General features: G+C 44.2%; 1 protein-coding gene across 3 annotated transcripts; it reads right to left on the minus strand.

Annotated features, from left to right (window-relative positions):
- Positions 1-457: 457 nt before the first annotated feature.
- On the minus strand, positions 458-12,963 carry rnpc3 (RNA-binding region (RNP1, RRM) containing 3). Of its 3 annotated transcripts, none has more exons than XM_080854789.1 (16): positions 12,900-12,963; positions 11,957-12,116; positions 11,710-11,757; positions 11,507-11,616; positions 10,561-10,650; positions 8,570-8,681; positions 7,505-7,573; positions 6,851-6,990; positions 6,289-6,414; positions 5,630-5,793; positions 2,661-2,831; positions 2,079-2,173; positions 1,893-1,951; positions 1,611-1,743; positions 1,305-1,377; positions 458-1,131 (listed from the first exon to the last, which is right to left on the minus strand). In XM_080854789.1, the coding sequence occupies exons 2-15, from the start codon at positions 12,110-12,112 to the stop codon at positions 1,309-1,311; spliced, it is 1,542 nt and encodes a 513-aa protein (XP_080710915.1). In that variant the 5' UTR covers positions 12,113-12,116; positions 12,900-12,963; the 3' UTR covers positions 458-1,131; positions 1,305-1,308. The 3 variants fall into 3 exon arrangements, with proteins under 3 accessions (XP_080710915.1, XP_080710914.1, XP_080710913.1); XM_080854788.1 differs by having other exon boundaries at positions 458-568; positions 2,661-2,834; XM_080854787.1 differs by having other exon boundaries at positions 2,661-2,834.
- Positions 12,964-21,360: the final 8,397 nt, after the last annotated feature.

Below are 21,360 nucleotides of genomic sequence, written 5' to 3' on the forward strand. Positions count from 1 at the left end.
TGCCTCTCATTAGTAGGCTCCTCCATGCAGTGTACAAAGAGAATGGTGCTGAAGAGCTGGGAAGGGAGGGGGGGGGGGGAGCTCCAAAGTGCAAAGTACAGACAGCAGCTTCTGTTTCGCTAGATCAAGGCCAGTTATTCAGCCACGGCCGCCTTCCACACACACATATCCCGAGATTGTTTGTTTGCGTGTGTTTGTTTTCCCCTCTCTGCCAGTCATCGCTAGTCTCACGGCACTGACACCACCATCTGTTGCTTAGCGCCCAGGACTTGGCTAAATTTCATCTCTGTCAGACAACACTCTCCATCAGCGCCATGACATGAGCGTAAAATTATAAGAATACACAACCACACATACTACAACTGGACTGTGCTCGAACATTACATTCCCCTTTCATAAGACAGAACAGGTATCCATCAAATACAGTAATGGACGTCATCAAATAACGAGACAGTAGTCAGAGTCTTGGATTTTATTACACATATATACACATTTAAAAAAAAAAAAAAACATTTTTTACTTAAATCAAGGTCTTCAGTTAAGAGGCGGCCAGGTCAACACCTGCAGTCTGGAAAAGCAGAGGCGTGGGAGAGGGAGAGAGAGCAGATGTTTAAGACACTGTCACCAGAGAAGAGAAGAGGAAAGGGGTTTAAAAAGTGGATACTGCACATACATACACATCTTATTTCAGACATGTCGGAGGAAACAAACCAGGAGCTGTAAATGCAATTAGGACTCAGCAGGAGTGACAGAAAAGGTGGGGTGAAGGAGTGAAAAAGAAGCGATAAATCCACACCTAAACCTCCGATCTGTACAGAGTGACTCACTGCTGAAGTAGTCATACACGTATATTTAACAACCTTTTCTCTCTTTTTTTTCAATTTGCTTACTGTTTCATACATTTCCTTTATGGCCAAGTAGAAAGAAGTGTTATTTTCTGACTGTCTTGGTTCAAATTATAATTCTATCTAAGGTTAAAGTGGGTCTGGTGAGGCGGAGGGTATGAGGATATAGTGAAGTTAAAGTCAAACACGTCTATAAAAGCAGTATCTTAAAAGGATATGGCAGAATTAGAAGGATACAACATTTCCCCTTGGATCACAACAGAGGGACGTTATTTGCCATCAACATCTTAAACAAATAAAATATTTCAATGGATTAATCAAATGTCTTAGTTATATTTTTGAGATGATGTGCTTGATCTAGTTTTAAACAGTTTGTGAGAGCTGGACAGTTGGAAGGGTAGCTAGACTTCTTAAACATCCCTTCCAAAACATCCCCATGGAGACAAGACCATAGCTTACCCTTCTAGGACCTCTTTGGTGCTTTCTTGGCATCTCCGGCATCTGCTTTGGGTCTGGCTGAGCGGGCAAATTGCTGTATTCTGGGTCAAGGACTCAAAATGCAGGTAATGGAATAATGTTTGTTCTCGGCTTTCCAGAGACATCATTCACCAACAGGGTGAATACAATAACTGTCTACAACACACGTCTCATGAAATTGCTATGAAATTACACCATTCACATAATATGACCATTCACAGCCATTACTTTCAGAGGGGGAAAAAAGGAACGTCAACATGTCTATCCGACTGCTTTGGCAAAGGATACGACTACGAGTGGCTTGTCGTGGAGCACGTATCCATTGGTGTCCCTCAAGGCTCTCTCTGCACTCTTCTCGCTGGGGAGGCCAATGAAAGCTTGACCTTTCATTCTCCCGTCCTTCATTAAAACTATATCAAACCTGCAGGAAACACAGGAGACCAGAGAATCAGACTTAGAAACCACATGAGTCTGTCACATTACACACTCATTACACAAAAAGTTCATATGGCCGTCTGACTGTATCACTAGAGCGGATTTAAGTTTTTCTGAGGAGATGAGGGATCTTACATGTTTCTCTCTGCCTCTGACGTGATGTCGATGTACCTGCCATAGATGTACTTCAAGTCCTAAAGAAAACAAAGGAAGCAGTGGGAACCAATCCAATTACTTTTTAAATCGATGAACTCCAATACTTCAGTCTTCATAAGCTGTAGCTGCTTCAGTGGGAGTCTTCCTCCAGTAAAGAGTACTTACTTTTTCTTCCACTTGCTTGGCGATGTTCTTCACGTACAACCTGCAGGTCACCTCGCCGGGCTCATATTTTTTAAATACAGACATCCTTTTCATCTCTGAGAGAATTGAGAAGAGTGAGAGAGGAGGATGTTGAAAGGACGACTCAGGAGGAGAACAAAGTCGGCAAGACACGAGACTCAAAGGCTCAGCAGTCAGATTTTTGATACATAAACACTAACAAACACGAAAACACTGCAGTCTGTGTAACACTACATAATGTGTGATATTCCTAGTGAAAACTGGAGACAAGATGAGCGAGGGCAAACGGAGATCTTTGAAATGCACACCGTAATGCCCTTCCAGTTGGTTGTAATTCACCTGTGTAAAGACTGAGCTTCCTAATAACACCTGTGCTCCAGAATTTTGAAAAATATATAAATGATTCATCGGATGGGGCTCTTCTATGAAACCTCAGTGCAGCACATAGCAAGTATATCTGATGCTGTTTGATGTGGAGTGGTTTACTCAGTGTGTGTGTGTGTGTGTGTGTGTGTGTGTGTGTGTGTGTGTGCGTGCGTGTGTGAGAGACAGGGTGTCCCTTACCGTCCCTTGAGAGGCGTCCCTTCTCCAGCTCCTTCCTGGAGATGGAGTCCGAGGGGAAGTCCTCCTCCTCCTCGCTGTCCTCTTCCTGCACCTGAGGGGCCTGGGCGGTCGGGAAGATCTTCCCAAAACCGTCCGCCACCTCGCCTGAGGGACCCTGCCGCTCATCAGTCTCTGCTGAGAGAAAGAGAGAGAGAGAGAGAGAGATGAAGTAATGAACACAAAAACACAAACTATGGATCAATAGCCAACATAATCCACATTGAAATGTTTAATGAATGGTCAGACCTGTGTGAGTTTTGATTCCAGGTTTTCAAAATGGTAGAGATGGAAATTAGAAGCCACCTTAATGTGGATTACAATTTCACACACAAACACAAAAGTTTGTCTGTGGGTCTGTGTGTGTGTAGGTGTGTGTGTGTGCGAGTGTGTGTGTACTGGCACCCTTACCGACAACCCCTGCTAGAGATAATGAGGAGACTAAGCATTCAAAAAAGATAGAAAATAAATAAAATAAAAAACACACACACACACACACACACACACTGAATTATCAGAACCACTTAAACCGCACAGACCAAAGGTCGCATCCATTGAAGCAAGACCCCTCATTACCAAATCTGCAGCAATGCAAAAGCCACACCACGTTTTTTCCCCCTCTTCCTTGACACAACAGAGCGAGTCACGTTCAAGCGCACCTCTCTCCCGTGTGAGCCCCTCGTAAGGGAGGGCAGGGCAGGACTGACATCTGGCACACGGGCACCAGACCAGACCAGACCAGACAAGACGCGTGCAAGAGGATAAAAGAGGAAAGAGTGAGGGGTGTGTGTGTGTGTGTGTGTGTGTGTGTGTGTGTGTGTGTGTGTGTGTGTGACTGTGTGTGTGTGTGTGTGTAGTGGGGGAGGGGGGGAGAGGCGCGGCAAGCCGGCGCAAATCCTCTGCAGCCTTGTCGTTCAGATCTGCACGGGCACGCCCGAGTGAGAGTGTGTGTGTGTGTGTGTGTGTGTGTGTGTATCGGAGCAGAAAGACAGGCTCTGATAAATTCGCCTGTGAAAACTCAGATCCGTTTTTTTTGGTTTTCGTAAGACTTTTTTTTCCCTCTTTAATCTGAATTCTCCTAAACCTTATCATGCAGCTTGCGCTTCCCTTCCTGTGTTGAACTGCATTGTTTATCTGCCCAAAGCGAGATTGAGGGAGGAGGAATAAGGGGGGAAAAAAAATGGCCTTGTCAATCTGGTCTCAGGCATACTAAAAGAAAGAGAAATGAAAAAGGGAGGGAGTCTTTCATATCTGCCTTTTGGTGCAATTTTTTCCCCTTTCTTCCTTCGTTATTGTTTGGGCTGAAGAGTGCAATACAAACAACTGGAAGATTGAGGAAAATTAAGAAAAGGAGAGGCTTCCGAGAAGTATGTAAACACAGACATGCACTTAGAAACGAACACACGCTCACACTTTCTGAAACATTAATGACTTGCATTACCAGGATGAAAATACGCATTGCTTAATCCAAAATACGAATTGAAAAATCCCCCACAAATAAGGCTAACATGTACATAACCATCTTTAGACATGCATATAAACAAACACAAACACAAAAGAACATTTCAGAGAATAACACAAAAACAAAAAGGTGTATAATTACTATATAAATATATAATTGCACAGTGAGGCTGCTAATGTTGCTCTCTGTGGCTTTATTGGGCTTCAGCCCCTCTCCATGTTGGTGCAGCAGAGGGAGGAGGGGCAAGACAGAGGAAGAGAAGACAGAGGAAGAGAAAAAGAAACACGGTTACGGATAGGTAAGACAGACAGCAGGAAAGACAGAAAGAGCTGGTAGGGGAAGGAGGGAGACAGGGAAGGGTGGCTGAGGGAGAAGACACAGAGGCTCTGTAATTCTCTGTGGGTACCAGCTGAACCCCAATTCACAGGGCTAACTGATGAGTCATTAAAGACCGATATATCGATTAATGTTTGGCACGTTATTTTCTATAAAAGTTTTTTGGCATCAATGTTTTAAAATGAATTGAAAGATCTCAGTCTCGACAAGTCGGGATCAGTAGCATTTTCATGTTTTGTTAACTGTTAAAGCAGCAATTAGTAGTTTTTGGCTTGTAGCTCCCCCTAGCGGCGAAACCTGTTGAAATTAGCTTTCCTCGTTTATGACAAACTAGCGAGTCAACAACTTTCCTAACACAGTCAAGAAAAGATGGCTAGCTCTGAATCGAACTTGTATCCAAATGTGTCTTTCAGCTCACGCCAACGAGTCAAAGCTGTTCCGATAGTGACTGTCACTACCCGATCCTAGTCGCGCATGCGGCTCCAGACATCTTACATAATGCAGTATTTTTCCTACAGACCCCAGATGGCAATGGCAGAGGCTATTCTCCATATTAAAAGTAATTGTAACAGCACCATTTTTTTCAAGCTGTTATTTTAAGGTAAAAAAGTTACATATTGTCACTTTAAGATTTATGTTGGCCTTTTATAACGTTTAACATAAGCATTGGCTATGGTTCTATCTAGGCTACACAAAATCAATCTAGTGGGAATGGGCAAAAATGTACAATCTGAATTCATTCAACTTTTATGATTTGCTGAAATGATTAGCGTTTTAATTTGCTATGATGAAATGATTTGGCCTGAACACTCCATTGCTTGTTCAATGGGCTCTATCTAGTGGTGCCTCCTTACACGACACTGAAACCGGTAAGCCTTCACAGCTTAGAAATTAGGTTTTGTTGTAGCAAAGACAAAGTTTATTTCTATCTAAAAAATTGCAGGTATAGATCGATAATCATCAGGTGGATCTTTTGATTAATGATGCACGAGAAAGGCACCGTTCCCAAGCCTACTTTCTGGTATGTTAAACAAAACCCCAGAGTCCAGGTAACACCGGTGTCTAGCTTGTATCGGAAGATGGGTGGGCGTGTGTGTGTGTGTGTGTGTGTGTGTGTGTGTGGGGCAGGTGTTACCTGTATTATCCTCTCCCTCCTCCTCACTCTCCTCCTCGTGAGCCTGGTCTGTGGTTTCCAAGACGGAGGACACCTCGGCAGGGATGTGGAACTCAATCTTTTTGGGGCCCAAGGCCTGCGGCTGCTCAAACACATCCGATGCCTGGAGAACAGGGGCTGCAGTGCTGTGGAACAGGAGAGAACAGAACGGAATAGAGGGGAGCCAAATGTCAGAACCCGAGAGAATGGAACATTTCCAAGCTGCGGAGTGACGCTGTGGCAGAGATGCCTGCAGCCTGGTTGAAAATGAAATCTTTTGAGTTTGTCAGAATTCTTTTTATTTTCCCTCTCCACTTCATTGTGCAATGCAGTAGCATTCAAGAAAACCTTGTGTTGCCATCTTTACGGTCTGCTGTTATGCTCTGTATGAATGACAAGTCTGCAATCAGTGACAATTTCATTTTATCTGCAGTATCTTCAAGAAAATGTTTTGTTTAATGGCAGATTCTCAATGTTTCAATTTATATGTAATAGGCACTATATATAAAATGTCCGCCCATCTATTTATAACTATGAGAAATACATAGCAGACGATTTGAATTAGCATTGCCAATGACACTGTAATGAAATTATAATGTGTGACTGGGGGACATGCAGGGGGTGTGACAGGGCAGAGCCACCTTTGCGGATCCGTCTTGGGAGCGTAGAGCAGGTCCTTCAGCCTCGGCTTCTTCCTCTTGGCTGACGCTTTCGTCCGAGCGGGTCTCTTGCACGGCTGCTTGACCAGGCCCATCAGTCTCACCATCCTGGGTGGAGTCACAGGAGATAAATGCACAAATAGATTTGAAGCGATGAATAGGAAGGAGATATCGTTTAATCTTACATTTGTTAAATGGTCAGTAAAGATCAGTCTGAGTAAACGTGTGTTTATTATCCTGAAGGTCGGCACGAGAGCACTAGGCGGCCAACGCTTCAGTAATTCACACCTTTGCCAGGTCTTCTTGGTATAGATGCCCGCGGCACTGCCTTAGGGCCCCACTCGATTTGTATTAGTCAAGGTGGGAGAGTTAACTCGACTACTGCGAGTGATTTGCGGATAACCATCGGAGGCGATATATATAGGCTGTTACAGCTTCTGACATATGAGTAGATTTAACCTTGAGGCAGTGACCCACCGCCCGGTGAACATAGGGGGGAAATGGCCAGAGAATGCAAAGCAAGAAACGGTTTGTCAATGTGTACCGTTCTTTCTCCTCTTCGTCACCCTCGCTGTCGTACTCCGACTCTTCCTCGCTGTCGTCTGCCCCCTCCTTCGGAAGAGGGGGGTTCTCCGGTGGGAACGGGGGAGGCACAGGGCCCGCAGGTACATGGTACATCTCAAACTGGAGATGGATGTTGACAAAACCAAACGTTCAGGGTTTCAGCGTGCACAACCAATATGATCTAAATGAACAGCACCACCATCGAATTGTCCACTAAGTAGAATAGGAGGCTGCTGGTGGTGCCGTGGTAACGGGCAGTGTAAAGCTTTGTGATCTTGGCAATACCTCTGGCCAGCTATTTCAGGCAAACAAGATCAGGCTTCTATCTTTAAAAAAATGGGGAGAGACTCATAACTACACAAAGAATGGTCAAATAGGCCTTGAAAGTACATAGCTGGAATCGCCGTCTACTTCTTGAGACAACATATCGCTAAAATAAGGCTAAAAAAGACCAAATTTCATGCGTGGCTGTTGCTAGAGTAATGGTGCAAATGAACAGAACATTCAGGTCTATAGTAGCAGGTAGGACCTCCAGTTTCGGATCGGCCACCTTTCGTGTTAGACTCCCCGTTCATTTGTCCCTCAGTGATTCGTCTCCTCCCCTATATTGTGTCTGGCTGCACTAATGACTCACCAGGGGAGGTCTGGGCGTCAGGGGGCCGAACGGACAAGGCAGGTTCATCTTGTTCATCAGGTGGAGGACCTGAGAGAGCCAAAGGCAGATAACAGAGAGGGAGAGAAAGACAGGCAGCAAAAAGAGAGATGAATATCAAAGGCACACGTGAAAAATACAGAGGGAAGGGATAGTAGAGAGTGATAGATGGAGAGGCATACAGAGAGAGAGAGAGAGAGAGAGAGAGAGAGGAGGAGACATTGAGAGTCATAAGCATCCACCACAGAGTGATGCTTATTATAACTGCCAAGATCCAAGGAGGGTATTATGAAGTCTGGGGCGCAGCACAACCCCTGGTGTGTGTGTGTGTGTGTGGAATTGTATGTGTGAGTGTGTGCCCGTATATATATGTGTTCTCTGTCTCGCACTGAACTTCAAGCACCTGCTGTTGTGCACGACGTCGACTAACAGTAATTGTGACCTCGCCTCCATATGCAACCCAGATTGCCCTGTGCGTCGCAAGTGGATCGGGAGCGTTTAGCACTGTGTCTGACAGGCTGAGGCTCGAACAGGCTCAACAAGCCTCGCCTCTCTCATGACACAACAGCGCCACCCACAGGACTGTAGAGGGAACGGTGTTCATAATTTCACAGGGAGAGAGGGGAGAAGAGAGGAGAGGAGAGGCGGCTCGTGGCTGTAGGGGGAAAATGTTAAGACTATAAATCATTCCTCCCACTTGAAATTTTAAATGCAAATATTTGCTATTTGATCTTTTTAGGGAAAAAGAAAGGGGGGGGGGGGGGGGGGGGGGAGTAAAGGGAGGGAAAAAATGTCTGGATTTTTCAAAACTGCCAAGTGCCAATTAAAATGACTGCAGAAAAACAGCAGTTCTTGTTTGTTTCCATTTTTCTTTTTTATTCAAATTACTGTTGGGACTTTGGCTTGGAGAGGAGTCGATTACGGTCTACTGAGACAAGGTAGCAGACGACAACAAAAAGAAAAAAACAAAGGAAACGTGAACTTGAAATGACCTGTGAATAGTGAAAGGCGACAAAGGAAGATGAATGCTTTGCGTGGCGTACTCACCTGAACGTAAAACTTGGGCACGCTCAGCAGCGCGTGTGTGATGTTTGTCACGACCGCACTGCTGGGGGGCGGGTATAAATATTTCAGCGTCGGGTTGGCTTGGAATTTCAACCTGTGGAAGGGAAGCGGGAACGCTTGAGCATTGTGAGGCAAAACATACATGAAGACCTTGGCCGCCACAAAGCAACCTCAAAGGCCTCGCAAAAAAAGTAAATAAAAATAAAACCACTATATGACAACAGGGCACCTAAATAACAGTGATGCAAGAAGCTGGCTCCAAGGACTTCGGCTGTCTGGCTTTGTTTTCGTTTCTTTTTTCCTTTTAAGGGAAAATGTCAATCTGTGGTTGCCCGAGAAGAACTCAATAGCCTGCCTCCATTCAGGCACAGTGGGAGCACCGGCATGAAATCCCAGCGTCTATTCAGCCTCTACACGAGCGCTTTCGACAGGCCCGAACCGCACACAAGGGAGGCTGAATCAAACCCTTTTCAACAGATGTCTACATTTGCCTCTGAGGAAACAAAGTGGGGACATGGCAGGGCTCTTGCCTGCTGTGTTAAAGGCAGTCTCCATGTGTGACACAAAATATAATACAAAGTTCAACTATTTTGAGAATGGAGCCTGCAGTATACAAGGAATATACCATCAGAATTGCCATAGTTGAAGTCAGGGCACAAAATGATTGATGACTACCTGACATTTTAGCCCGAAACAGCAACAGAATGTTACCACAGAGTGTGCGCATAGCCCTGTTGTTGTAAATTCAACCTGCAAATATTTGTTGTGTTTCTGCCAGCTGTGCATGCAGCTTTTGTCTGCATAAAGTCTTTTAAGACCTACAGTCTACAGAACAACTGTAAGGGGAACCAATACGGGATGGCCTGAGACACTAAACAGAGTGTCACATGGACTTGGCAGACAGGCCCACACAGATTGCAGATTAGTTGGCAGTCCCATCCTATTATCCCTATAAATCTTTCATCCTCACAGGTACATCAACACCGCACACAGCATTTACATACAAGTAGTAATATTACAACATGGCGTGCGTGCCACTACCTCCACTATGAGCACGTCGAAGACTGGATGAGATGTATAAGCGATCATAAAAATGCATAACTGTATATTATTTCCAGTTTCTTTGATGGCCATATGCACTCAGCACCCATTTTGCATTACTAAGGAAGGATGGCAAAGAAAGCAAGCGATACAGAAAAGAAAGGAAGAGGGGAAAGGAGGGGGGGAGGGGTTGGAGGAGCTGCCCGTGATTGAAGGTGAGGTGACTACTACTCATGGCGAATTATATCATAGCCCTGAGCGTCTCTATCAAAGGCCACCTGGCGCCGGCACATGGCAGTGGCAGCCGGCCTGTCAGACGAGAGGAACCGCAGCCAGACGGGGCCACGTAATTGGACATGAGACTGCCCGAGACAGCCTCTCATCAGCTTTCCATCAGCCCAGGGCAGCGCTGGAGCCCAGAGGACAACATGGGCCAGCGCTGACACCTCCATCGGAGGGCCTGCCTGCCGTGTGTGTGTGTGTGTGTGTGTGTGTGTGTCTGTGTGTGTGTCTGTGTGTGTGTGTGTCTGTGTGTGTGTCTGTGTGTGTGTGTCTGTGTGTGTGTGTGTCTGTGTGTGTGTGTGTCTGTGTCTGTGTGTGTGTGTCTGTGTGTGTGTGTGTGTGTGTGTGTGTGTGTGTGTGTGTGTGTGTGTGTGTGTGAGTGTGTGTGTCTGTGTGTGTCTGTGTGTCTGTGTGTGTGTGTATTTCTATGAGTGGTAAAATGAGAAAAAGGGGCATAAAGCTTAAGAGATGTGCCAGCAAGAAACACGAACACGCACTTTCACACAAGTGGAAATCTCGCTCTATCAAGTATGTACATAAAGATACAGGGAACACAAGAGACACACTCAATAACTAGGGCCCATACTCTGCTCACAACACCTAGCACGTTTTTGTTATGGTCTCACACGAAGTGAAGAGTTGCTACTTACCCAAGGTTTGGAGCGATGCCAGTCTCTATTAGAGGCACATTTTGTGGTTGTCTTCTTTTCTTCCTCTTACCATCCGGTTCCACAGTGGCACTGAAACAAGAGAGTCAGATGGAAGAGTTCCTTTCCCTTAAAAACCTGACCTTCCTTTGATTGCACAAAAGTGTTTTAGGGCAAAGTGGGTACAATTTCCACGTAATACATCTAATCTCTGGGTGGACATGTTTTTGGCCTTTGCTAAAGTTAAAGTTAAAAGAGCATTAAGGCAGTATATTTACATTTAGCACACGCTTTTATCCAAAGCAACTAACAGGGGCGAGAATTAAATAAACCAACAGTCAAATGTTGTTGCACAGCCCAGGTTTTCCATACTTTCATTGATTTGATAAAGTGCACATTTTTATTTTTGTCGAGCGCCGGAAAGGTGTTGCGTAAACAGCTTAACATGAAAACAGAGACGTGTCCGTTGTTACGCTAAAATACAAGACCATGTAGCAGTGCATGTCTTCAATTGCATCCTATTAACTGGCTGTATGGTGTTGTTTTGCTGGACTGGTAGGCCTTGATTATATTTTGGTCACAGGTACAGTTACCAGTCACATGACAGAAAGCGCATTAACGGCACATCAATGACAGTGACAAAGCACAGGTGGCTAAATACCATGCCACTGGCTTTTAGCTTTAACTGTGCACAGAACACTGAGGGAGGCAGGGCTACAGCAGGGAGATGGTTCCTAACAAGATGAAAAGGGGGTCGAAGACCACAGAACTGGTATTTAGAAGACGTTTTATACATTTTTGAGACCCCAAAGAGCTTTTTTGTGTCATTACAAACATAGTTTAAACCCTTTAGCCCTGACACTTTTCTGTGAAGAGTTCAAGATAAAACAGCTTTACAGTATATACATGGATTCATCTAAAGTACTCTGATACGAAGAAGTGCACGTACCGATCAGTTACAGGTGGGTCTTTTAGGATGGTTACATTCTCCTGTTCTCTTGCAAATTCCACAACTAGCGTGTGGCCAAGAACCTTGAGCTGATGCAGTCTGCTTAGTGCCTGTGAAGGGAGAGAGGGGAAGTGGTGAAGTCTGCCGAATATACTAGCCCTACATCCACTGACGTTACAACACAGTTACAAAAATCTCCATACCTTAGCAGCTGAATTCTCACTGTCAAATGTTGCAAATGCCGTATGTTTCTGGGGACCAAACAAACACACATCGCCACACACAGATTAATGGCCTAAAGGGGAAATGCAGGGTGTTCATAGAGAAAGGAAAAGGGAGGAATGTTCCTGTGAAGGTAGGTAAGTGCATTACTCCACACACTACTGTGTTTTTTGGATGTGTAACTTTAAATTAATCTTGGACAACAACGTTAGAGGTCACTGAACTAACCAGAACTCCTTTCTCTGACATAACCCGGACAGCTTCTGCTCCGAAATACTTGAGAAGGTCCTCCTTCTCATCTCTGGTAAGGTCATCTGGTAGGTGGCGGACGATCACTGTCCGGCTCCGTTTGCCCTGCACTACCCCATCCCCATGGTCTGCCATGGTTCTGCTTATGAGAAAAAAATACATCATGCTTTGCCGAAGAGTTCGCAGGTTTGACCAAAATGTACTTCATGAAAACACTTTAGTAGTGTACATATTCATTTATGGTAAATTCTAGTAACCAGCAGCTTGTTGACTGCTTCCGCTCTAAATATGAGCCTACTGGTTTTTTTTTTAATGTAAATCAGTGTTGTGGCATGATAAGCGACAGTCCACAAAAGGGGAGCATGCTTTCCAATGGATCTCGCATCTTCTAAGGTTTCGTGACGTACATATGAGTGTCTGTTTGTGAAACAACTGAAACTCTTGAATTAGGTCTTAACAAAGAAATATAATTTGTATGAAATGGGATAATCAGCTAGTAAGATAAATAACTAACGTTGCACAAACGAGCTAGCAAGTTACCCAGCAAAAGTAACGATAGCTAGCTACCAGGCATCCCTCGTCACAAACCACAGATGAGAGCTGGGTAAGTATTAAGAACCCGTATGAGTTGTAACGACATGTATTCACAGAGGGTCAGGAACACATCCAAAATAGGACGTAAACTGTAAGTTGCTGAAGCATTGCAACAAGCAAAAGCTACGTTATCTAACCATGCTAACTAGCAAAATGGGCTAGCGATAGTATCCAGTGAACTGCATGGAGTTAACTTAAACAGCTATATGTTTGGTATCTGGTAGAAATAAACGGTTTGTCGCAGCCTTATGTATTAAACATTTTCAGCAACTGTATTCTCCTTCAAATTATATTTGATCTGCCTCTACTAAATCCCAATATAACATACCGAAAAGAGGAGTTGTTTCCCCGAATTCAAATAGTTCACATTTGAAGTATCCGGCGTGTAGCGGTAGTTTCCGGGTGATATGATTTCTGATTGGATAGAGAACAAATAGATCCCTCCCACAGCGTCGATGATTGGCTGAGGCCAGATGTCAATAAGAAGCTACAAATTGCATTGATACTTGGCAAAACAGAATTGAATTTTCATTATTTAGCCAACAGAGGTCACTGTCAGCAAACAAAATTAACATGACGGGACACATGGTCCGTCCTCTTCAGGGTTTTAAAACGAGTGCATTGATGCAGATAAATTCCACATAACTCAGACAAGATGAAAAATACATTCTGACATCTTACATGCAGGAAAAAATGCTTTTAGATGAAAATGTTCAATGCTAGATTTCATTAATGTGAAAGAAGGTAACCTACAGGTGAAAAATGTAACTGCATTAAAATGAGCTATTTCTTCAGTGTGTCAATTTATATTGGTGGTTTCTGACTCTAAATAGATACAGACTTTAATAGGAAGATGCATACACCTGAGAGAAATCTGACTGATAATGAGTGCCTATGTGAATACCTCTCCAGACTCACCCAGTCTGTCTCTCGCCCTCCTCTATGGCCTCAGTATGTGAGGCTAACATAGAAGAGCGAGTAAACCTGGCATCCGACCAAGCCAAATCCTGGCCTAGGCCGTCTCATTCCCAGATATACTGGCTTCCTCTGTTCCTGAGTCACTTCTGTTTACATTGGGAGAGGACATCTTTGATGTGCAGGGGAATTGATTCCACTGTATAAGGAGAGTGCTTGGAGTTCAGGATGAGCCAATGTCTGGCCTTGTACAGGATCGGCACTTCCATTCATCTGAACAACTGTTTCCAATTTCTAATCAAAAACTTGCATTCATAGTGCCAATGACCCTGACAATGTATTGATTTTGAGACCTTTAGTATTATTACATTTAAATCTAAAACACACTGTAAATATTCTGTTCATTGGTCAGTTTTACACAAACTGGGGGAAAGTTTGTTTGTGTATTAGGAGCCTTTGAACATAAAAGTAGCAGAAATAGTAGCCCGTGCTTCACCCTGGAGATCTCCCCTGTGTTGTCAGGGACCCTCCAAATTCCTGCGCAAATGAAGTCTTTTCTTTGCGGACAGCGCGGGCATTCCTCGCGCGGGGAAAACAATGCTCCCTTTCAGAGTGGCTGGCTCTGAAATTTCACAGGTGAGGGGAGGAACGGAAGACATCTGATCCTGTTCCCCCCGGCCCGGGCGTCCGTTCGTTTCGCTGGGAGTTCAAGACGGCAAGGAGAGGGGGGGCTGGCTGGCTGGCTAGCTGTGGCCGCCCCGTCAGCTGGCCAGACTAGTGGCAAAAATGTGTCAAAAAGGAAAGGGCTATGCCTTGTCAGCAGGGCCCCTATTAGAGACACCCAGAGGAGCCGCCATGTTGACTATGCGCATTTGGACCCAGTTTATAAACTTTCTGGGTACTCCACCCATGCTTTATTTCTGTACAGACCTCCACAGAAAGAGGTCAGTCTTTGATTTTCTGAGCGTTAATACGTGTTTCTGAAGAGCCATCTTGGTGCTTTGTAATCATTCGTTTAAAACCGGCACAAATTCAAGGCCTCAGGAATACAGCCTTCCCAAGTATAAACCTGGCTGTTTTTTTTGAAAAAATACGGTGTGCAAAGGATTGTGGGAATGCTGTGCGCAGGTCAGGCCACTGACCACTCTGACCACACTCTTAGCATCTGAAAGCTCCTGTCACTCCCAACAGATGGAAACGTTTCATGCTGGCCTCCTCATATTTCTCTGAGGAGGCCTCTGTGAGGGGCCAGTCCGATCAAAGTTCCTTTCACCGGCAACTCGCAGACACATTATTTGTGTTACAGTGGTCGTTTGTGAAAACTCTCCCCTGAAATACATCTCATTCTGCTTCTCAACAAGAGACTTCACAACAAAGCTGAGAGTCTGGCAGTTGAAAGGGCATTGAAATGTTATCAGAGCTCGGATACATAATGGGTCATGATTGAGTCCTGAAGGCGACTCAGGAGAATTTTGCAAGAACATTCTGTTGTGACACAAAGTGTTCTGAAGAACTGAAAATATCAGTTGGCACCTCTCTTATAACAGGAAATCACAAAATGAATACGACTTTGCAGAAAGTGAATTATTCAAATCAGATTGGCTCTTGATTCAGAAGAACCTTGACAATTGAAGGCATTGATAAAGGCCTAGTATGCCAAGAGAATCATGAGGTCTATTTGCCACAGGGAGACCAGCACTCAAGTTTGAGATGTTTGCCAATAACAAACATCAATTTGGGGAAAGAGAGGGTTTCGGAAATCTGCCCTAACTACCCATCCAGCCGTAAAAGTGTAAAGAAGGATCAACACAAATGTAGAGACTGCATTCCTCCCGTTGTTATTTATGTGACAGCTCTAAAACAGAGCTCCTGTCCTTGCTGCAGGCTAAAGTCCTACACTCCACACGCTCAGACTCTAACATGGCCGCTCATTTTTCAGACAATGGCAGGGAAGTATTTTCTTAGGCGTGAGCTCCTTTGTCAGAGATAAGACATCATCAGATTTGCTGCACACATTACATACTCAACACTACAGATAACTAATTGAGGAGCACTTAAAATGCGACTAAATGTTTTTCTTTATCCTGTTCTCTTTTGACTACGTGGTCACAGATGTGAACTTGTCTGTTGGACTTCTCTGGATGAGGTTTTAAGAGTGACTCAGCTTGGGTTTATTTTACCCCTTTCTCCCAGCCTGCCTATGAAAATGCAATGAATACTCACAGTAGCAACAATTCAGACAGTAAACTCAAGTCAGGCAATGACTCAGGTCTTTAAGACATCCCTTTCATACTGGAGAAACTGAGTGGAGCGGCTGACATTCCTCTCCAGGGACCTAATGTGTTTATAATGGACCTGTATGGAAACCACCATTTTAAATGGGAATTCATTGTCCTTTCTTTGGGCCAAGGATGTGTTGGTTAGAGTGTGGTTTTTTTCCCCTATCCCCTTGCAGCTGTCTATGAGTTACTGTACAACAGACTTCCCAGCCGTGGTGTGTGTTCTCCAAAAATATTAACCATTGGCAATCATCAGGGTATGCGATGTGAATGGTTCAACTGAACTTATACTGCTGTGAGTCAAAGTTGGTGTGCTTCTCTATCCCTCTCTCTCTTCCTCCCTCTGTGTGTGTGTGTGTGTGTGTGTGTGTGTGTGTGTGTGTGTGTGTGTGTGTGTGTGTGTGTGTGTGTGTGTGTGTGTGTGTGTGTCTGTTTGATAGGGCTTCTCTCAGATGAGTGTGGAATGCTTCCACGTAGTGTTTGCACATCCTCTCTCTCTCCCCAGCACATTTCTGCCAAGCATCTACATCATGTAGAGGATACATCACTTCCTTTATAGTTGGTCCCCTATCTGTCTCTTATGTCCTCTATCTGTCTATAGTATGTCCCCTATCTGTCTCTTAGCATATCCTCCAGGTTTGAGACATTTGTATGGAAGCCATTTACATGTTTCTTACACACAGTTTCAACTGTAATTGAGTGAGAAACTGACCTTTTGTCCTTTGCTGTTAAAATGTTTGTGTTTTCACTGATGTTTTAGTTTGCTTTCTGCCCCCTTTTAAATCACTTTTAATGTCGGGACTGCAGCGCAACAGCTGTTTTACTCTGCAATATGTTTTCCAGGAGAATGACAAGGAGCCAGGCAGGGCACCTTGGGTATGACATTGACTGACACTTTCACCTCACAGGTCATTTCCAAAGGCTAAAGCTGCCTTTTACCACGAAAGAGCTGGGCCAATTCAGAATCAAATGGAAGTTTTCTTTATTCCCTTAGTAGTGTTGAACTTAACATTTCTTGGCCTCTGAGATCTAGTCACATTTCCTTCCCACATCCAGACTCCCCAGGTATTTGTGCGATCACACCCAAGTTGTAATTACATCCGATAACATGGCACACAGTGTGTAGCTGTTATCAATTGTTTAATTAGGCCCAGAGCGGACAAGAGCCTGGTCCAGATGAAAACTATATGAACTTAAAGAGCATTCCTCACCAATGTGCCATGCAGATGTGCTCCTTGAATAATGGAAACAATGTATCCTGGGAACATGTTCTTTTCCACACTTGACTCTGTTCTCAGCCTAGCACGGAGGCTGGATGGAGAGAGGTGTGAGACTTTACCAGGGCTTGTCTCATTTTTGGCTTACAGTGTCTGACAAATGTCACCAGGACCAGGGAGTCTCAAAACTTCTGGATTTTTTTTTTCATCTTTGCAAGATTCATGGCTTGTTAGCGCTCGTTCTGTGAAGTTATGCTAACATTTACGCCATCATTCAGAATGGAAAATCTCTTTTTGAATATTTATTTACTTTGACTGATCTAATTCCACATAAACAGCCCTATTGAACAGGCACAGGCCCCAGAAAATGACTGCATGAAAGAAAACACAAACAAATGGTGGTCATAATTCTGTAAGAGACACACGATATGCAATCAATCCATCAACTAAATCTGGGCTCAGTAGGATGTCCAAAGAAGGTCTCAGATGGCAGACTGTTTAGACTAAACCAGTGTCTCTGTGTGTGTGTGTGTGTGTGTGTATCTGTTTGTGTGTGTGTGCGTGTGTGTGCGTGTGTGTGTGTGTGTGTGTGTGTGTGTGTGTGTGTGTGTGTGTGTGTGTGTGTGTGCGTGCGTGCGTGCGTGCGTGCGTGCGTGCGTGTGTGTGTGTGAGCTTGTTCTTTGACAATTGCAAAAGAGAGGCCTCATTGTGGGATAATCCCTATTGTGGCATATTGAGGAGAATTTATGTGTTGTTTATGTGTCGCCTTTCCTGGCCAGATGGTATAGAATGTGTGAGTGAAGGTGGTCACGACTGTTCTGCTCCTTCGGGTAAAAACTCATTTGAGGGTGAGGGGAGGTCAGGAATCCAGCATTAAGCAGAAAGCTGGGAATGTGTAGACCTGAAGAAATGTGTGTGTGTGTGTCTGTGAGTGAGTAAGAGAGTGAGTTGGCCAGAGAGAGAGAGAGAGTATGTAAGTGTGTATCTTTCCAGTGAAATGGAAATGTCAAATGGAGAAACAGACATACCAATAACAGTGACCAACATAGGCTATGAGGTTGTTGGAGGTTACATTTTCAGAGATTTCGTTTTTTTTCTACTTGGATGTACGTAAATTATGTTGTTCCATACATATCAATAGAGTATATAGCCTTTTTATAGACGTTATGTTTTAGACACAATTCAAAAGCAACTAACTACCAATCTCATGGAACACGCTCTTGCAGTGATGGTCAAATATCAAAGCTTGCGCTGGATTCTCAAATAGGAACTACTGTCTGAGCCAGAAACCAAAACTTCAAGTCTGTACTCAGCCTGTGTTTCTCATAATATCCTTGTTGTACATATTTTAGGTCAGTCTGACAAAGCCACAAATGGCTTAAATGTAAAGCTGAAGTTTCATACTATCAATTACTGTTCCACTGTAGTACAGTCTGTGATGTCATGCATCCAATTAGAGTGAAAGTGCATGTTTTTCACTACAGACTTTCCCTGTCTTAGATTCTGGCTTAGATGTCTACATGAATTACCTTCCAAGACAGTGATGAGATAGCTGCTCTTTAATCTGATTTCACCCACTGACACATTTTATGCTTTTAACAAGCAAATGTTTCTCCTTTTTCTTGACTTTAAATTTCATTACGATAAATTCAACCATTTTTAAATGTCCGAGACACGTCTGTTTCAACACCAAAGACACACATTTATCTGGGCAGTGGAATGCTTATCCTCACCTCCAGCTGAGGTATGACTTTCCTTTTTCCTGAGCACCAAATGGGCCACGTTTTTGAGCGCCAGACCACTAAGCATGCTTGTTTTTTCCCCCTCTTTTTTTGAAAGGGAGGTTGAACATGATTTGAATGAGTCAGTTAATTGGCAATTTATCTTGAAGGAGGGGGGGGGGGGGAGTAGGTGCTGCCAGGGTTGGCTGCCCCAGTTCCTGGGCAACATCGCTTTCACGTGTGGGGCGAACCAATCCTCCCGGCGCAGCGCAGCGCTCTACCCAAAAACCACCGCCACCATCCAGCTGATCCCGGCGGCCGCCCAGAACCCCCACTTTGGAAAAAGTTGGAGACTTCTGAGCGACCATAATATATATGCTTCCATGTGGCATTTCTATTTCTGCCACCAAATCCCGGTAATCAGGCATTCGCTGACTCGCCTCCCCAGCCAGCGTTCCCTTTTGATCTGCTCGTCCTTCCCTCCTTCCCTGCCGCGCACCCTGCTACCCCCCGGGTCGGCTGCGTCTGCCCTGGCGCTTTCGCTCAGCTAGCAATTATCCCGGCGATGCCGCACCCCTTCTGGGGTGCCAAAGGGGGAACACTCGGTCACGGAGCCCGACCACAGTTGAGGCCTTCTCAGGTGCTTGGCAGTGATGACATTGTGTCATCTGGAGATCTCATGTTGACAGAAGGATTACAAAGGTGGGGTGACTGACGGTTCCAGCTGACTAATAAATATCTACTAAATGCACCTCAAGATTGCATATTCATTTGACATCCAGCACACAGCACACAAAACTGTTTAAAGGTACAACTCTTAACTTTGCTTAGGAGAAGACTGCTTGACCTTTAGAGTTCTAAAAGGAGCCCCACATGCATTCAGTTTGAGCTGAAAGCTTTTACGAGCAAGAATTTTAACAATGGGAAAATTTGTCCTGTCTATAAACTGAAATGCCAGTAATTGCTGGAGTCATAGACCAGTTGCTCATTACATGCAGCCTGCATGCGGAAGGCAATAAAAGGGGGATCTGCAGTCGTGTAAAAATAATAATTTTATATATGAGGGAATAGATGTAATATGATCGGTGAAATTTTGTTGTAAAAAAATAACATTATGCAATTCCCTTTCTTTCAGAATGTGCTAATTCTACTAATTATAGTTGGTTGTAACTGGCTTTTTGATTCACTACCCTTGGTGTCAGCAGCCAGCCTATAACTCCACTGCTCAGATTTAGCTTGAAGCGGTGAAACGATGAATGTGGGTCTGACCATCCCAGCTGAACTCTCTTCTGCCACAGGTTAACACAAATATTTCCTGTCTTGCTCACTTTTTAATCACTAGTTTATATCAGCACTAAAGAATGTGTGTCCAAATTTAGATGTGAAATTAAGAACTGCTGAATGTCTCAGAGAAATCGAAACGGATGGAAACTGGAAAACAGACTAGTACCTTCTAGAATCTCCGTCCCATAAAAGGAAATGCTGTAGGTTTCTATGAGGCATGTGCCTGTCCCCCTGCCTGCTTGGAAAGACAAGTAGGAGCTTGTGATCCACATGTCAGTGGTGGTCTGTCCCACCTACACTCCCTAATGTGTTCAAGGGGGTTCCTCACTACTGTTGAAAAAGGCTCAGGAATGATATTTTCAGAAGCAAACCTCCCTTTATTTAAAAGGTGCTGACATGATGAGAACACATTTAAGACACTATATTTTCCCTTTTCTGCATATAGGTGCTGAGGGGAAAGCTAAAAGCAATTTTACAATCCAATCCATCTTAATGAGCCCCTTTTTTAGTCGTAGGTAGTAAAATACGTTTAACAGGGCCTGGCACAGCATTGCAGTGCTCATACTCTCTCCCCTCTCTTCGCCTTTTCTCTCGACCTCCCTCAGTATCTCTCTCTTTCCCCATCTGTCTCTTTGGGAATGATCATGCCTAAAGCCATTTCTGAGTGGAATGCCTCAGCAAACAGGCAAGATGAGGAAGGAAAACTATCGCTTGTAATTACCTGTTCATCTACAACCAGCTAGTAGCTGATTTACTGGGGTGGGTGAGTACAGTTGAGCCATAAAATATTAAGTAAACACTGTAGAAAAACAAAATAAAATTGCTAGGACAAATGCAAAGCAGCCCTTCATTCAATCCATTAACATGTGCCTGAATGCCTCTTTCACACTGAAAGCACATTAAATGAATTGAGACATAAAAATGTCAAAAGGTATGAGGCAAGAAAGAATGCATCAAACCTCCTGCCTTTTTCTATAAACTTTCCTGCATTGAATTGATCAAAAGACATCTTTGATTGCCAGTAAGTGCTATGTACAAATTCAATGTAATTACAAGGTTCTTTGAGAGGGCAACCACTCATTATCTGACTGGTAAAAAGGTACTTGTGCCAGCTCCGAGCAGCGCTCTACAATACCATTTTTTCTTAGTTTTTTGATGCATAAATGAGCATGCCGTTTGAAGTCTAATTCTGGACGGTAAACATTTTCGCTCGATGTTTAAGTCCCGGTGTTTATGCTCCACTCACGGAAGGGGGACCAGGGAGCGGAAAGAAGCCATGTGACAGCTAAAACAAGCCGAGAGAAGAGGTGGACCGGGGGCAAATGCAATCACACATCTGCTTAAAAGTGGAGATGACACCCAAGGCAAGCTCA

This window comes from Sprattus sprattus (genome assembly GCF_963457725.1).
Source record: "Sprattus sprattus genome assembly, chromosome: 17".
Lineage (NCBI taxonomy): Eukaryota > Metazoa > Chordata > Actinopteri > Clupeiformes > Clupeidae > Sprattus > Sprattus sprattus.

What these genes read in the sequence shown, in the direction of transcription:
- rnpc3 (XM_080854788.1), bottom strand. Translation starts at nt 12,112, where the DNA reads ATGGCAGACCATGGGGATGGGGTAGTGCAGGGCAAACGGAGCCGGACA. An exon ending in TGTCAGAGAAAGGAGTTCTG is followed by an intron (nt 11,758 to 11,956) that starts GTTAGTTCAGTG and finishes TTTGGTCCCCAG; the next exon opens with AAACATACGGCATTTGCAAC. An exon ending in TGCCCAAGTTTTACGTTCAG is followed by an intron (nt 7,574 to 8,569) that starts GTGAGTACGCCA and finishes TGGCTCTCTCAG; the next exon opens with GTCCTCCACCTGATGAACAA.